Source organism: Symphalangus syndactylus, chromosome 8, assembly GCF_028878055.3.
Source record: "Symphalangus syndactylus isolate Jambi chromosome 8, NHGRI_mSymSyn1-v2.1_pri, whole genome shotgun sequence".
Lineage (NCBI taxonomy): Eukaryota > Metazoa > Chordata > Mammalia > Primates > Hylobatidae > Symphalangus > Symphalangus syndactylus.
The window spans coordinates 28,147,004-28,165,942 of NC_072430.2; the positions used below are offsets into that span (position 1 = coordinate 28,147,004).

At 37.4% G+C, this 18,939-nt stretch overlaps 1 protein-coding gene across 10 annotated transcripts in view; it reads right to left on the reverse strand.

Moving 5' to 3' along the window:
• Positions 1–4,841: 4,841 nt before the first annotated feature.
• Positions 4,842–18,939, reverse strand: part of TTC8 (tetratricopeptide repeat domain 8) — a 54,600-nt gene continuing 40,502 nt past the window's right edge. For 8 of the 10 annotated variants that reach the window (XM_055288521.2, XM_055288525.1, XM_055288520.1 and 5 more), the window contains 5 exons: positions 13,706–13,845; positions 12,172–12,346; positions 11,443–11,565; positions 8,796–8,879; positions 4,842–6,610 (listed from right to left, as the gene is read on the reverse strand). In XM_055288521.2, the coding sequence (XP_055144496.1) occupies positions 6,494–6,610; positions 8,796–8,879; positions 11,443–11,565; positions 12,172–12,346; positions 13,706–13,845 (639 nt within the window). In that variant the 3' untranslated portion in view covers positions 4,842–6,493. The remainder of the gene's footprint in view (positions 6,611–8,795; positions 8,880–11,442; positions 11,566–12,171; positions 12,347–13,705; positions 13,846–18,939) is intronic. The other 2 variants (XM_055288530.1, XM_055288523.1) reach the window with 1 other exon arrangement.

The following is an 18,939-nucleotide window of genomic DNA, read 5'->3' on the forward strand; positions in this document are numbered from 1 at the left end:
ACATTTAGGATTCTTATGTCCTTTTGAGGAACTGACTCCCTTAATCATTGTTAAATGGCCTTTATTTATTTCTAGTAATATTCTTTGCTTTGAATTCTACTTGGCCTTATATTAATATAGCATTCAGCTTTTCTTCTGTTTTAGGATGATATATATTTTCTTACACTTTTACTCTAATCCAAATGACAGAAAATAACAAATGCTCATGAGAATGTGGAGAAATTGAAACTCTCATACACTGATGGTGGGAATGAAAAATGGTGCAGCCACTTTGGAACTCTGGCAGTTCCTCAAAAGGTTAAGTATATAGATACCATATAACCCAGTAATTCTACTTCTAGGTCTATGTCCAAGAGAAAAACACATCCACAGAAAAACTTGTACATAAATGTTTACAGGAGCAACACTAATAATAGCCATGAAGTAGAAACAATCCAAATATCCATCATCTAATGAGTGGATAGATAAAACGTGGTATATCCATATGATGTAATGTTATTTGGCAATAAAAAGGAAATAAATGCTTATACATGCTACAACATGAATGAAATACAAAAACATTATGCATGAAATATGAAAACATTATGCTAAGGGAGAAAAGTTAGTCCCAAAAGACCTCATATTATATCATACAATTTATATGAAATATCCAGAATAGGTAGATGACATGGTTTGGCTCTGTGTCCCCACCCAAATCTCACCTTGAATTGTAATAACACCCACGTGTCAAGGGAAGGACCAGGTGGAGATAATTGAATCATGGGGACAATTTCTCTCATGCTGTTCTCATGATAGTGAGTTCCCACGAGAGTTGATGGTTTTATAAGGGGCTTCCCCCTTTACTCAGCACTGATTCTCTCTCCTGATACCCTGTGATGAAGTGCCTCCTACTATGATTGTAAGTTTCCTGAGGCCTCCTCAGCCATGTGAAACTGTGAGTCAATTAAACCTCTTTTCTTTATAAATTACCCAGTCTCAGGTAGTTCTTCATGGCAGCGTGAGAACGGACTAATATACTAAATGGTACCACAGAGAGCGCGGTGCTCCTATAAAGATACCCAAAAATGTGGAAGAGACTTTGCAACTGGGTAACAGGCAGAGGTTGGAACAGTTTGGAGGGCTCAGAAGAAGATAGAAAGATATGGGAAAGTTTGGAACTTCCTAGAGACTTGTTGAATGGCTTTGACCAAAATGCTGATAATGATATGGACAATGAAGTCCAGGCTAAAGTGGTCTCAGATGGAAATGAAGAACTTGTTGGGAACTGGAGAAAAGGTCACTCTTGCTATGCTTTAGCAAAGAGTCTGGCAGCATTTTACCCGTCCTAGAGATCTGTGGAACTTTGAACTTGAGAGAGAATGATTTAGGGTATCTGGCGGAAGAAATTTCTACGCAGCAAAGCTTTCAAGAGGAGGCAGAGCATAAAAGTTTGGAAAATTTGCAGCCTGTCAATGTGATAGAAAAGAAAAACTCATATTCCGAGGAGAAATTCAAGCCTGCTGCAGAAATTGGCATAAGTAACAAGGAACTAAATATTAATCACCAAGACAAAGAGGAAAATGTCTCCAGGGCATGTCAGAGACCTTCGAGGCAGCCCCTCCCATCACAGACCTGGAGGCCTAGGAGGGAAAAATGGTTTCATGGGCTGGGTCCATGGCCCCTCTGCTGTGTGTAGCTCCAGACTTGGTGCCATGTGTCTCAGCTGCTCCAGCCATGGCTAAAAGAGGCCAAGGTACAGCTTAGGCCATTGATTCAGAGGGTGCAAGCGCCAATCCTTGGCAGCTTCCACATGGTGTTGGTCTTACAGGTGTGCAGAAGACAAAAATTGAGGTTTTGGAACCTCCACCTAGATTTCAAAGGATGTATGGAAAAGTGTGGCAGACTTGTAACAGTCACTACTACTGTTACTACTTGAGATTGTCATTACAACAGTTATTACTGTTCCTACTGAGACTGTCATTACAAGGCTGGATGAATGGGGACAAATGCAGAAATGAAAACTTAAAAGAAACTGTTTGAAAGGAAGGGGCCAGGGGAAGAAGAAGAGAGCTCCCTGCTTCTAGTGAGCAAAGGCAGCCACCCTGAGCTTCTACAGCCCTTCATATTTATTGGGTAGAAAGAGCAGGGAGGAGGAGGTAATGACTGGTCAGCTGCTTGATTGATCACAGGTTCACATTATTGCTAATAGGCTTCAGATATGACTAATCACAAGAAACACTGTGCTTGGGGCGTGCCTGCCCTCAGCATTCCTTCTGGGCAGCAGACGCAGTTTGTCAGTTTGCTAACAGCCTGCTTTCATGAGAACAGTTCGCTATTTACTCATATAGCCTCCAGTGGTATACTGAGTTGATCACAACCTTAACTCTATGAGGGGCCCTCATAAAGAACCTCTGCTAGAGCAGCGTGGAAGGGAAATGTGGGGTTGTAGCCCTCACACAGAGTCCCCACTAGGGCATTGCTTAGAGGAGCTGTGAGAAGAGGGCCACCATGCTCCAGACCCCGGAATGGTAGATCCACCAGCTTGCATCATGTGCCTGGAAAAGCCACAGACACTCAATGCCAGCCCATGAAAGCAGCTGGGAGGGGGGCTGTATCCTGCAAGGCCACAGGGGTGGAGCTGCCCAAGGCCTTGGGAGCCCATCTCTTGCATCAGCATGACCTGAATGTGAAACATGGAGTCAAAAAAGATTATTTAGGAGCTTCAAGGTTTAATTCCTGCCTTACTGGATTTTAGACTTACATGGGGACTGTAGCCCCTTTGTTTTGGCCAATTTCTCTCATTTGCAATGGGTGTATTTACCCAATGCCTGTACCTCCATTGTATCTAGGAAGTAACTAACTTGGTTTTGATTTTACAGGCTCACAGGTGGAAGAGACTTGCTTTGTCTCAGGTAAGACTTTGGACTTGGATTTTTAGGTTCACGCTAGAATGAGGTAAGACTTTGGGGGACTGTTGGAAGATCATTATTATGTTTTGAAATGTGAGGACATGAGATTTGGGAGGGGCCAAGGGCAGAATGATATGGCCTGGCTGTGTCTCCACTCAAACCTCACCTTGTGTCAAAGGCAGGACCAGGTGGAAATGATTGAATCCTGGGGGCAGTTTCCCTCATGCTGTTCTTGTGATAGTGAGTTCTCATGAGATCTGATGGTTTTATAAGGGGTTTTCCCCTTTGCTTGGCACTCATTCTCTCTCCTGATGCCCTGTGAAGAGGTGCCTTCCACCATAATTGTAAGTTTCCTGAGGCCTCCCCAGCCATGCTGAAGTCAATTAAACCTCTTTTCTTTATAAGTTACTAAGTCTTGGGTATTTCTTCATAGCAGTGTGAGAACGGACTAATACAGTATATTTATGGAGAAGCAAAGTAGATTAGTGGTTGCCCAGGGCTACAGTAAGGGATAGGGATGGGATTGTGGGGCTATGGAAAGTGACTATTAATGGGTATGAGATTCCTTTTGGGGATGATGAGAAAAAAAATTTTTGAGACAGGATCTTGCTCTGTAATCCATGCTGGAATGCAGTGGTGCGAACATTGCATTGTAGCCTTGACCTCCTGAGCTCAAGTGATTCTTCTACCTCAGACTCCTGAGTAGCTGGGACCACAGGCATGCACCACTATGCCAGGCTAATTTTTTAATTTTTTGTATTAGCCTGTTCTCACACTACTAACAAAGACATACTTGAGACTGAATAATTTATAAAGTTAAGAGGCTTAATTGACTCACACTTCCATGTGGCTGGGGAGGCCTCACAATCATGGCAGAAGGTGAATGAGGAGCAAAGTCGTGTCTTACATGGAGGCAGGCAAGAAAGAGCATGTGCAGAAACCATCAGATCTCATGAGACTTATTCACTACCATGAGAACAGCACGGGAAAGAACCACCCCCATGATTTGATTGTCTCCCACCAGGTCCCTCCCACAACACAGGGGACTTATGGGAGCTACAATTTGAGATTTGGGTGGGGACACAGCCAAACCATATCAGATGGGGTCTCACTGTGTTGCCCAGGCTGGTCTCAAACTCCTGGGCTCAAGCGATTCTCCTGCCTTGGCCTCCCAAAGTGTTGAGATTACAGGCATGAGATACTGTACCCAACCTGAAAGTGTCTTAAAATTGATTGTAATGATGATGGCTTAACTGTGAATATATTAAAAACCATTGGGTATACTTTTTTAAAAAAAGAGGAATCATATAGTACATGAATAATATCTCAAAAAAGTTATGTTAAAAAAGTGACCTCTGGGTTGGGAGCTACTGGTGACCTCAGTGAAAGCAGTTTCTAGAGTGGTGGAAGTAGACTCCAGATTAAAGAGGTTGAGGAATGAATGAAAGATGAGGAAGTAGGTAACAAAAGTCATCTAGCCTTTCGAGACCTGTGACAAAGGAGATAGGGTGGTACTAGAAAAGGAGGCAGGTTTTATCAAGGATAGAATGGATAAAGAAAATGTGGTACCTATACATCATGGAATACTCTGCAGCCATAAAACGGAAAGAGATCATGTCCTTTGCAGAGACATGGATGGAGCTGGAAGCCATTATCCTCAGTAAACTAATGCAGGAAGAGAAGACCAAACACCACATGTTCTTACTTATAAGTGAGAGCTGAACAATGAGAACACATGGACACATGGTGGGGAACAACACACACTGGGGCCTGTTGTGGGGACAGTAGAGGTAAGGAGAACATCAGGAAGAATAGCTAATGGATGTTGGGCTTAATACCTAGGTGACGGGTTGATCTGTGTAGCAAACCACCATGGCACACATTTGCCTATGTAACAAACCTGCACATCCTGCACATACACCCTGGAACTTAAAAGTGGAAGAAAAAAAAACATACAAGAGAAATGGAAGGAATTTAATAAAATTTGCCACACTACTGTCAAGATTGTAACAATATATATGCCCATCAGTGAATTTTGACAGTACCTTCGCCTCATATATAATAAACATTTCAAATCTTTGTTCTCTGAAGAGGTTAAAAATGCATCTTTTTCTTGAATTAATTTCATTCTCAGTTATCAAATTTTTTTTGTTACATATGTTTATCAACCATTTTAATTTCTTTTATGAGTTTCCTTTTCAGGTTATTTGCTTTTTCTTCCTTTAGTTTAATAAAGTTATATTATTTTAAAAAGGGGAGGTAGGCTTAAAGGAAATGTGATTTTTAAAAAACAGATAATCCCGTAGAGAGAAATAAATTGAAGCTATTAGACCAGAAGAGGGGTGGGGTTTGGGGGCAGTGACAGTTGCAAGGTCCATAAAAACTTGAGTTTCAAATATTGGAAGAGGGTCTCTCTTTCTGATTTAAAAAGAAAACAAAATTCTTCCTAAAATCTGTTTAGGTCTAGCCTCTTCTCTAAGATAACATGGTTGCTTTCACCAAGACTTCCATTGTTTTCACTTAACAATCCACTTTCCCTTATTAGTCAGAATTAGATTCAGGTAAAGAAAAGGATCACATTGCAAGAAACGTAGTTCCCAAAGATTATAACAAGTCTATTCTTTCATTTGAAGGATTGGCTTTGACATCAAAGAAGTGAAATAATAGTCTCTCTCAAAAATGTTGTTTTTATTTAGCTAAAAATAGGATGAATGCCATCTATATGGACAGATATGAAACTGCAGTTATTTTCAAATTGCTAAATAAATTTTCCCCCCTCAAATCTGAGCCTAGATGACCATTTTGGAACTCTGCAAGGAACATAAACATGGAGCATTCCAATTTCTCTATTTCCTAGAATACAAAATTATTTGGTGATGGCTTTTTTTCCTACACTTGATTTCTGGGTTATTTTCTAAGGTTTAGTCCTGCCAGTCTTTCCAAAATATTTGTTTTCTGAATGCTTAAACTCAATCCCAGCTGAAAGACCCTGACAGAAATCTCTCATTGTAGTAAAGAGTTGGTGGTGGTCTCGATCTCCTGACCTCGTGATCCGCCCGCCTCGGCCTCCCAAAGTGCTGGGATTACAAGCGTGAGCCACCGTGCCCGGCCTTAAATACATTTTTAAAGTCTTAAGGAAAGTCTCTATTTATAATCCTCCCACCTCCACCTCCCAAGTAGCTGGGACTATAGGCACATGCTACCACACCTGGCTTAAAGGTGCAGTTTTAATGGCAGATTTCAGACTCCTTAAGCTACATGATGGCTAATAGCTTAAGGACTTAAAAAATGTACATTTATAAAACATTGAGGAAATTCACCAAAATGTTTTGTAAACATAATAAACAAACATCTACTATATAATGTGGGAGAAAGTTTCAAAATCTATGTATAAAGGTTTAAATCCTGTATTTTATAAAGTTACTATTACTATGAAATTTGCATTATACATTCTGTGTCACCCTTATGTGTCACCTTCACTAATATCAAGGACAGGTTTGTTAAAATATACGTATTACACTATATACATACATACACACAGAGATAGTACTTTTTTCCCCTTGCATAATGCCACTTCATAAGAACATATGTGGTCTAAGGAACAATCAGAGCATAGCAAAATGCTGCCTTAATTGTTTAATTAAATGTTGTGTGTCCACATGGTCTGGAAATGCTGCTTCAGACTTCTGCGCAGCAACATAGCTTCTCTGCAGATCTCCAATCTGCAAAAAATACAAGAATAAGACCATAGAATGAGATCAGAAAAAAATGAGTAAGGAAGTAAAAAAGAAAATAAGACATAGTATCTGCATGCTGTAGAAATTAAAAGGGTTCTTTTCTTTTTTTTAACAAGCCCACAACTAACATCATAACTCAAAGGGTTCTTAAAGGCAAATTGCTTAATTATGCTACTTTGATTTTAGAATTCTACATTATAATTCAATCTTGAAAAATATGTGAGAAAGATAAAATAACCAATTATATAAATAATTTACAGCTGTCTGGTAATGAATTTAGAAACCTATGTTTTCTTTTCCTGTCACTGATGATAGTATTATAAGCGTAAAATGACATTTACATGCTGAAACAGCCAGCTCTAGATAGCTCAGAAAACTTAGAGAAAACTATCTGTAAGGTACCACAAACAAAAATATATTTTGATTAGAGTTGTTACCTTTTAGACAGAAAATTTAAGCAAAAACTCCTGTATTTAAGGCATAATAACATGTTTTGAGAGGTTTTAAGTGGTGCTGGCACAATAAGGTTGGGAAAATATCTGGTTTTAAAAGTTTATAAAGGATGTCTCTGATTTTCAATGAACTTTATATTAATTCCCAAAGAAAAACGCACATACTGTCTGAATGTATCCTTTTTATTGATACATAATAACATATTTATGAGGTACATGCAATATTCTGATACAAGCATACAAGGTATAATGATCAAATCAGGGTAACTGGGTTATCTGTCACCTCAAACATTTATAATTTCTTTGTGTTGGGAATATTCCAAATCTTCTAGCTATTTTGGGATATACAATAAATTATTAATTATAGTCTGAGTATATCTTGATTCATGGATATGTTCTAAAAAGGAAGAGGCTTTTTCGTGTATACACTCAAAAAATCTAGATAAATTCTGGTAGATTTCTGGTAACAATATATATGTATTAAAACAGAAATTAAGTTTCCTTTTTTAAATCATAGCACTTCTTTTTAATATACTGCTTTCTGTTATGGAAGTGTAGCCTTTTGCTTAAAGAAGATATCTCATTTGAGTTATATATTATTAAAATGTGATGCTATTCCCGAAGGTAAGCCAGCCCTCTTGGGGGTTTAACTAACTAAGCAGTAGCACAGCACAGTGGGAAACACATGGACATCATTGGGATCTGGGTGTGAATCTGAAATCTGCCACTGCCAAGGGACTCAGAAGTCTTTTAACCTCTTTAAGCCTTGGGTTCCATTAGAAATTAAGCTGCCTGAGGTACAGGTTTTTGTCTTTTACTCATCATTACATCCTCTGTGCCAAAAACAGGGCCTGGTATATAGCAAAGGCTCAATAAACAGAACATCAGTCACGAAAAAAATGAGTGAGGAAGGCGGGGTAGTTGGGAGAATTAGGGAAAGTATTTAAAGCACCTAGAACACTGGCTGGTACTTACAGGTGCTCAATAATTACAACTCATGAATGACAGTTTATTTTATTTTCAATACAGAAATGACAGTGTAGATGACTTCATATTTATGCTATGAAGAATAACATCTTTATAAATATCTTATGGTCTATCAAGACCCTAATTTATATCACAAATATTTTTAGCCATTTCCTTATTCTCAAAACAGACTCACCTTCCAAGTACAAGCTAGTTATTAGATGTTTTTGCTTGTTTTCTTATTGCTAAAAATGGCACGTGGTTCCTTTTAGCTTTTGGATACTAACGGACTTGCAACATAGTATTAAGTTTTATTTCCCCAATATTCTTCATAGCTAAGATAGTTTTCACATTAGAGTGTCACTAATTTTACAGCAATTGTACCAGAAACTTGGTGGCAATATGATCTACAAATAATGCACAGGATTTTGTTGCTGTAAAAGCCAATAACTAAATACTTCCCAAACCAGGAGTTATTAAGTATTTCTTCAATGACTAAATGCCATATTTCAAAACATAAAATAATTCTATAATCTATAATGGAGTTTAGTCAATATTCAGCAATAAATTAAAAGTTTTAAAAACTGTCCCTTGAAGTAAAGATGTATAAATAAATACAGTAATTAAGAGTTTTAAAAAGCCATTTCTTTCAGGAAGATGAGGTTAGAATTTCCTCATTTACTTGTACTTTTTTTAAAACAAAGAAAAAAAAAGAACAGATCAGATGATAAATTAATAAAGAAAGAGAATACCTTATCAGAGATTGTTGCAAAATTAAAATGCGGTTCATACATATGGGGTGCTAATGATGATGCAGTTTGTAATAGTGCCTTTGCCTGTGTATAAAAATAAAGAAAAGAAAAACCAAAGGCATATGAACATATATCAGCACTATATCTGTGATTTTTTTTTTGGTAAAAGAATTCTTTACCTATGACAGGACTTTAATAACATGAGCCCGTGATAAATACAGACAACATTCCTCATGAAATACAATGACTTAATGAAATACAATTAACTACCGATACCTTGCAAAAATTATGTTAATAATAAATGCTTCATAAGACACAGAAAATAAGAGAACTGAAAATTCAGAGTACATTTAAAGTTATTTGGGAACCAATGTTCTCATAAAGTTTATATCTCAATATGACATACAATTTGAAATACAATCTTTTCAATACTACAACTTTCTTCTTAATCTAGTTTTTACTGCTGTTGACTGATTAAGCAGGCTCTAATTACCTGTTCTTTAATGTAATAACGACCAAAAAAAGATTGTAAATTTCAAAGCCCAAAATTCTGTGCTGGATGACAGTGAGCAAGTATTTAATATAGTGCTGATCAGTTTTGTTAGTGAGACAGCAATTGAATATGACAAGCTTTCTGTTCTCTAAGATACTCAAAATATAACATTCACATTATTTTTCTGTGATCATAGGATCATACAATGCAGAGATCACTTAGTAGCGTGAGATGCTTATACATTCATTAATACCACAAATTCAACATTACAAGCTGCTAACAACCCCTCAACTTGTAGCTACATCTAAAACTTCTATCCATGACACTGAAGACAAATTTGTATACCTTTTTTAATGGAAAACAAAATATCAGCTAATATAGAATGAAAGATATAATTTTTAATAAAATGAAGTTCATATTATGAAATCTTTCACCAAAACATTTCAAGTCAATTGCATGCTAGAGAAACTACAGTAAGAGGAAAAGAAAATCACCAACATGGGAACAGAGAAAAATCACAAAAATCACCTGTTTCATCATATGAATACAGGCAAAGTTCCTGACAAAGCAAGTGTCCATTTTAGAACAGTCTGTAAACTACAAATCCATCTTCCTTACTTTGGGAGAATTTATGCAATAAAGGTAACATCCAGTGACCTTTCTTTCCTTGTTGTTGTTAAAAGTTTATCATTGTGCTTCGAAGACCAGGCTAATGTACTGGCATGCTGTTTGCCATGTCTGTGACCTCGGGTAAAGTTACTCACCCTCTCAAGCCTCCATTTCTTTATCTCCAAAGTGGGGAATGTAATAATATTTGCCCTTGATTGCCACTAACATTGTATGAACATATTTAGTATTTTAAACTTTCTGTTTTACGTATATCATTATAATAATACAATTTATTAAGCATCTACCATATGTTCCATACTATGCTTCTACTACGCCAACTGCATGATCTAATCCTCACAAACAATCCCTTCAAATCACTACTGTTACACTCTATTTTATGTATCATCCATTCGTTCCACAAATATTGACTGAGCATCTACCATATGGCAGGTATTGTTTCTGATGCTGGGAAAATAACAGTTACATGACAGATATGGTCACTCTTTTCATGCAGCTGACATTCTACATCCTACACATAAATATGAAAATATCTGATAAAGTGGTAAATACTGTGAAGAAAAAAAGTAAGAGATGTGATAACACCCAAGGGCTCTTTTAGACTGATAGGGGAGATGATCTTTCTAAGGAAGTGGCATTTAATCTAAGACCTGAATGACAAGAAAGAAATTTGTCATTGCAAGATCTGAAGGAAGAACACTCCAAAGGCCCTAAAGGAAGACAGAGCACTGTCTGTCTGCAGAGCAGCAAGGCAGCGATGTGTCTGCAAGTCAGTGGGAAAGAAGGAGTGGCAAAAGATGTCTGGGAGGGAGCCAGAGGCCAAGTCACGTGGGGCCTCATAGGCCATAGTCATGGTTTCATGTCCAGATTTTATTCCAAGTTGAAGGAGAAGGCACTAGAGGATTTTAAACAAAGTAGTATTAAACAGTCTTCATTTTAAAAAAAATCTCTCAGGTTGTTCTCAGAAGAGTGTATCACAGAGTGCACTTACTTGCTGATGTAAGTGGAAACAAAAAGACCAGCTAGGAGGCTCTCATAGTAGTCCATGCAGGAGAAGAGAGCAGTCTGAAGAAGGGTCATGGGAATGGAGAAAGGTGGCCAGGCTCAGAATGTGATGGGACTCTGAGGTCAGAATGACAGGGCTTGCTGAATATGATGTGGGCACAGGTGTGGCAGGGGGAAGCAATAAAAAACGAGAGGTTTCAGGGGTGGCTCCAAGGATTTTGGCTTGAGCAGTTATGTAGTAGACAGGGGATGGTGACTGGCAGAACATTTCACTAAGATAGGGAAGACTGGGGAGGCTCAGACTTGTCCTAATAAAATCAAATGTTCTATTTTGGACTCAGAATGGTTAAGTAACTTGTCCCAAGGTCACACAGCTAATACACAACAGAGCTAGGATTCAAATCCACACCTGTCAGATTCTAGAGCTCATTTTAAAATAACATACACTGTAACGCTACCATACATGACAGCTTTTCTCTGAAGAAAGCAGACTGCCCAGCGTGCCGCTGCCAGTTCACTGACCTGTTCAACGTGGCCCTTCCGCATCTCCAGCACAGCCAGGTTGTTGTAGGCCTCGGCGTGGTTGTTGTTGTTGACCAGAGCCAGCCTGAAGCACTGATGGGCCAAATTTGTATCTCCTATTCCCTACAAAAGAAAGCCCATGTTCACACCTATGGGTCCATTTACTTCCTCCTCCCTTCTTTCCTCATAGGTATCTCTTCTGCTACCAGACAAAAAGCATCAAGTACCATACAATTATAGAAGTCAACGTGAATTCTATGTAAGTGGATCTAACCTGAGAATATAAAATGAGCCACAATGACTCCTAGAAACTTCTAAATTGCCCTGTAAGACTACAGCCAAACCTGGATTTAGGATAATTCCTGAAAATTTCTTCAAACTAACTTTTTTGTTTCTTTTGAGACAGGGTCTCACACTTTGTCACCCAGGCTGGAGTGCAGTGCTACGATCACAGCTCACTGCAGCCTTGACCTTCTAGGCCCAAGTGATCTTCCTGCCTCAGCCCTCAGAGTAGCTGGGACTACAGGTGTGCACTACCACACCCAGCTAATTTTTAAATTTTTTGTAGAGACAGAGTCCCACTATGTTGCCCAGGGTGGTCTCAAACTCCTGGGCTCAAGCAATCTTCCTGCTTCAGCCTCCCAAAATGCTGGAATTATAGGCATGAGCCACTGTGTCTGGCTCAAACAAACTTTCCATAACAGAAATTGTATCAGAAAGACAACATACCACAGCTACATGTCCCAAGTTGTACCAGACATCAGCTGCCTCTTCTTCATTTTTAGCCAAAGAAAGGGCACGTTCAAATGAGGTCAGAGTCATATCATACTGCTGGGCATAGAAGCAACACAGCCCCAGATTGTTAAAAAGCTGGCCGTTATAAATGCCCATCTGCAGCAGCCGCCTTTTGAAAAAAGAACACGCAAATTTTGGTGTCAGACCAACTTTGTAAGTTTTAAGACATATATACATATATATATTTTACATAGTTAAAAATGAATTCATCTTGTGATTTTTGATACCCCTTAAGAATATAAATACAATGTGTTATAGTAAATGAAAAAATGTTTAAAGCAAATACAAACACCTATCTTTTATAAAGGTACTAGTCATGGGGAATGTGTCTATAGACAAAGACAAACAACTGATCTAAGTTTTCTCCCCAAATACTTTGTTAGAGAACCAAAATAAGAAAGAGTCACAAAAAGTAAAGCCCATACACTTCAGCTTTATAAAGCTTTGCTGCCCATAGGGTAAATTCCTAAAACCTAATCTAATTTGAGGACTGTGTTTAGCATTAACCTCTACGTTTTCAGCTGAGTTAGATCCCGTTTTTGGCTTGCTGTACTTTGTGCTTCAGCTGTGTCTACTGAACTCCAATGAGCTTCCACTGAGGAAGACAAGACCATCAGTGGATCCTTATATTATCCACTTAGCTTTCACACTGCAGCTCAAGAGCCTCATTTGCTTGTATGCATCATTAATCCCATGGGACAAAGGACAAACGAGTTCATATAAGCAAATGAAAATCCAGCCCAGCTGCCACGAGAAACCCATGACCCACTTTGGGGGTTGGGGAGTAGAGTCAGCTGCAGGTGCACAGAATAGTGTTCTTATTATTACATTTTATGCCTCCAACACATATTTGGAAAGAACCCTTGTCAGCTGCCAGTCATCTCTTTCTATATTACCCAAGGGCTAAAGAGGAAATCATAATTTAAAAATTAATTTCAGAAGTCATATGTAGGATGAAATAAGTACTTAAAAGAGAATTAGTGAATATAATTTATTTAGACTGAAAAAATATTTGGACAAGAACTGACAATGCTGCATAAAACAGGTGATTCTGATTCAGGTCCTCATCAAGGTTCAGAACATGGGGCCAAATGCTCTTTGCAATCTTTTCACCTTTCAATTCCAGTGTCTTTATGTTTAATGGTGTTAATGCAGGCAATGATGATGAGAAGTTTTAAGTAACTATTAAACTGTCATCGGTTGATGACAAAATGGCTAACACATACAATGACAATGAGGTTTAAAACTCAGTCAGTTGTCCAGTGTGTTTCTGCAAGATGCCAGACGTCTGCATCATTCCAAATTATTGGATGTCACTTCAATGCTCATAATACATCTCGGTGTTGAAATTTTAGTTTCATAAAGACATGGCCTATACCTTATTTCTCTATACTTTCATTCCATCTTTCTTATTATTTTATCAATATTTCACAGGAAAATGGTTCTACAAATTGGATGTGAAGTGCACCTGTAAAACCGGAGAGCTATTTCTGGCTGATCAGAATAGAAGTGGTTGCTTCCAATGCATGCGATGGCTTCCACATGAGTATTGTCTTGTTTCAAAACTTCTTTGTAGTATTCAGCTGCTGATGACATGTTGTTCATTTCCTATTCTCCATCAAGAGAGAAGAGCAATATTTTATTAATATTGGGCAAGAAATTATTTTTTTTCTGACTGATTTAAGTCCATTCATTCAATAAGCATTTATTGAGAGGCTACCATGTGCCAGACTCCATTCTAGACCCTGGGGATACAATATGAACAAAAAGAGAAAGTCACTGTCCTCAAGGAGGTGACATCTGGTATGAAAGGCAAACAAATATGTAATATAAGAGAAGGTTAGGTGCTGTGAAGAAAAACAGAGCAGGAGAGAGAGAGCAGGGAGAGTGTGCTTCAGAAGGGGTGGTGGAAGGGGCCACTTTGGAGGAGGTGCTATTTGAAAAGACCTGAGTGAAGTGAAGGATCAAGCCCTGAGCATATCTGGGGGAAGCTCACTCTGGGCAGAGGGAAGAGCAAATGTATGAGCCTGAGAGGGGAATGTGCTTGTCACATATGAAGAACCACACGAAGGTAAATGAGGCTGGAAAGAGGGAAAGTGGCACAAAAGGAGATGAGAGGCAGCCAGGGCCTTTGTAAGCCATGGTGAGAACTTCAGATTTTTTTTTCTAGTTGAGAGAAATCCCTTAGGAGAGGAATAACAATCATATTTGCATTTTGAAAGAATAACTTGACTGCTGCATGCTAGACATACCAAAATAGGAAAGAGTGGTAGCAGGAAGATCAAGAGTCCAGGAAAGAAAAGACAGCAACCAAGACCAAGCTTAGAAATACATACAAAATGAAAAACTAAATAAACCTTCTATGGTTATTATATATTCTTTCTAAAATACTGATAATCATAAATGTATGCATCTAATGTTATCAATGAATGTTATATTTCTCAAGTGCACCTTCAAGGCCCTGTTCAGGCTCCACATCCTTCATGAAGATTTCCCTAATGCCTTCACTTCACATAGCTGTCTTCTACCTCTCAACTTACATGGTGTTTATTATGCATACTTGTTCTCATTAGAGAAGGACTCATACTTTTCATTAAATTTTAATCATATCAAATATAAGAGACTACTGATTGTAAGAAGCACCACGCAGTGCTTTTTTTAAACAGAATTTTTATTTGATCCTCACTGATATTTAGACATACTCACACACAGATTGTATCACAGATCACTCTTTTGCATACTTTGTGGTAAGAACATTTAAAATCCACTTTTAATATTTCTTAAAAGTGCTCCACTATTGTCTCCAAGATTTTCTTCCAACCTATGGACAGTCATTCTGCTATGCTGATACCTGTGTTTTCTTGATCTTACCAGCAGGTGTCAACAAAAGCTTTCAGGCAACAACCAGTAATAATTACCAGGTTCACCACGCTCCCAAGAGTAATTACCCAAGTTTCCATATAAGCAGACTATGACAACTACATGGCAACTGCCACTTGGCCATAAAAAGACGCTATCCATTTTAAGATGTATCTCAAGTTCAGAGATGTTAAAATGTGAAAAAAATGTGTTTTTAGAGTCCATGAAATATGGTAAATTCCTCTGGAGCAAGATCATATGTGCCATTTCTTAGCACAAAATTTAGTGCTCTGGAAACTGAAAAAGTAATAAACAAGAATTAAACAACTCTAAAAAATGTTCTTAGCTTCGCATGTTTCCATTAGAACAGAGGTTCTCAAACGTTTTGGTCTAAGATTCCTTTTAAACTGTTAAAAATTGCTGAGAAGAAAGAAGTTTTGTTTATGTAAGTTATATAGATTAATATTAGAAATTGCAACTGAGATATCTTTAAACGTTTACTTATTAATTCATTCTAAATAACACACAATAAACCTATTACATCCATAACATTTTTATGAAAAATAATAAGCTCTTCTGAGTAGAGAAAGTCTGTAGGTTGTACAACTATGTGACAGGGTAGATTAGTCTGTTTAACCCAGAGAGAGAAGGTTGTTAAGTCCTTTTGAGTATAGGTCTAAAGCCAAAAGCTCCACTTCTGCTTTTATCTGTAATCAAGCTAATGGTTTGACCTCCATTTGTCGAAATCTTGTATCTCTCTCTCAGTTGGTTCTCAACATGGAAGAACAGGGATGTAACTTATCAGTCCCATAAAACCCTAACAAAACATTCACCAGTTGACCCAAATCTATGCTTTATATATATTTCTCCATGTGCTTTATATTTGAAATTCTTTTTCAAAGCCAACAGTGCTAGGCTACAGTGTTACAGCTTCCAAAGGTGACAATGCCCAATGCAAAGAAGGCTCAAGCCTCAATAAGCCAGTTGGTTCAAGACTTTGGGTTCTATAAAATTACTTTTGAATACTTGTATACTTAATTAATGGACGCAGAAATTAATTTATGTAATCTCGAGGAATTTTAGACTGAAACACCTATTGTACTGACAACCTCATATGTAGTTTTTCAATTAAGTTTTATAAACTTATAAAATACGTGCTTATGCTAAATAAATGTAAACCTTACAAAAGGGTACAAAATTAAAAGTAAATGCCCCGTCCCCAAATTCCAGTAGGCAGAGGCTCTGTTAATAGTTTCTTGAGTATTGTTCAGGAAATTTTGTTCATATATAAGCATACATATGGGCGTGCATATTTTAACCATAAACAGAATCATTCTATACATTCTAATATACGGTTTATTTTTTCACTCTCAGTGTCTTGACTCTTTCCATATCAAAACCAAAAGCTTTACATCATATTTTTAAATAATACTTCTGCATAGTGTTCCATCAATACATAGACCATAACTTATTAAACCAGTCCCTTTTTGTTCGAGCATGTTTCCTTTTTTTTTTTTTTAACCAAAATACATACTATAAAAACATCTTTGTACAGATCTTTGTGCACTTGTATGAAAATATCCTTAAGGAAAATTCCTAGAAGTAATATTGCCAGGTCAAAGAGCATGCACATTTTAAAATATCATCAATAATTGCAAACAACTTCCAAATGTTCATACATGGAGCTTGTTTCTCTACACCCTTGGCAACCCTAGATAACATAGAACTTCTTCATCTTCGCTAATCTGATTGAGTGAAAAATGGCTTATCACTGTTGTTTTAGTTTTTTATATCTTTAATTATGACAGAGGTTAGGCATTTAACACATCAGATATTATTTATATTTCTCCTTCTGTGAACTGCCAATTCATATTTTTTTGTCTGTTCTTCTATCCTATCCTATCTTTTGTCCTTCCACAATTGTGTGTATGGGAGTCTTGGGTGGAACACTGCCCTCCTGGACACAGGAGAGCTGGAGGCTGAGGTGTGGCTCAAGAATCCCTGGGCACTGACTGTCTTCTATTCCAGATGAAATGAGCCTGTGTTGATGTTGACCATAGTTCAAAAACACAGGAAGGCTCAGTGTTTATAAACATTCTCTTCAGAGGAAAAGTATAGATGGCTTAATTAAGTTCTTCTAAATAGGTGTCACCAAGCCCTAAGTACAAAACGGGGGCGGTACAGTCAATGCAGCTGGAACTTGGTTGTTGTCTCATCTGTGTGGTGATTTTACTTTCAAGGAGAGGGTCAATGGCCACTGTGAAGGCTGAAAGGAAACAAGAGCCTAAGGAAAAGCCACACCATGACATGGAAATATCTCGGTTCCATGTTTATATTCTTGACTAAATAGATGAGAATTTGTGTGTGTGTGTTTAAATCTCCCATTTTCAGCAATTTTTAAGCAATGTGTAGTTTGAGGAAATCAAAAGCAGTCTTTTGTCTGTCCCAGGTATGCCAACTATTTTCCCTGTTTGATATTTTTACCTTTTGTTTTGTTGTATGTGGGTTTGGTTTCTATTTTTTGTTTTTGTCATATAGAAAATTTAACTTTTACATTCTCAAATTTATCAATCTTCGCTATTATGGTTTTCTGACTTTGTGTCATGATTTAAAAAATCTTCCTCATTCCAATTTATACCAATAATTCATCTGTGTTTTCTTCTGGAACTTTCAGGGCTTCATTTTTTGAAGTTTTAAATTTTTAAAGTTTTAAATCTGGCAGTAATGAATAGTATAAATCATTACTCATCCAGCTCTATTTTTAAACTATTTATTAAATAACCAAGTAATGCAATTGGCTTAATAGGCCATCTTTTATCACATCTTAAATTTTCATATATATGAACACACATTGACTCTATTTTGTTTCTTTATTCCTTTATCAGATTTGTTTAAATTTTACTAGTTCTAGAATAGATTTTATTAATGTAGCCTTAAAATTACATTTTCAAGCATACAAATGCCACTTCGAGTATGTAATAAATTTGGTATCAAGTGATTTTTACAGTGGTTATTTTTGATCCAATTCACAAAATGTAGACACAAAATCTATAATTAGATTTTTAAATTATCATTATTATCATTATTATTATTATTATTATTATTTTTGAGATGGAGTTTCACTCTTGTTGCCCAGACTGGAGTGCAATGGCACGATCTTGGCTCACTGCAAACTCCGCCTCCTGGGTTCAAGCAATTCTCCTGCCTCAGCCTCCCGAGTAGCTAGGATTATAGGCATGCGCCACCAAGCCAGGCTAATTTTGTATTTTTAGTAGAGACGAGGTTTCCCATGTTGGTCAGGCTGGTCTCGAATTCCAGACCTCAGGTGATCTGCCCACCTTGGCATCCCAAAGTTCCGGGATTAAAATAAAATTAAATAACTGCAGAAAATGAATGCTGCAGTAGTTTTCAAATTTTGTTCTGCAACAGAATCAATCACTTAGTGGGCTTGCTAAAAATCCAGATGCCTGAGTCCCACCTTCCAGGACTTCTGATTCAAAGGAAGAGGATGGGTCATACTTTCCATCCACTCCCAAGGTAATTTCATACACAGTAAAGTTTGAAGACCCCTAGAATAACATTTCCAGGGTAAGATTTTTAATTGCAAATGCCTTTCAACAAAGAACGGCTAAAATTAAGACCTGTCTTTCAACTGAATAAACAAAATACCTCGAGAAAAACTGAAACCACCAACAAAGAAATCTGGCAAGGATAAATCATTTTAAACAAACAATGAACAATAAGGAGTTCAACATATTCATCCTAAAATAGACAATATTTAAAAGATATCTTCAATGATGAAAGATAAAAAGAAGAGAATGTAAAGGAATGGAATCCCTCCAG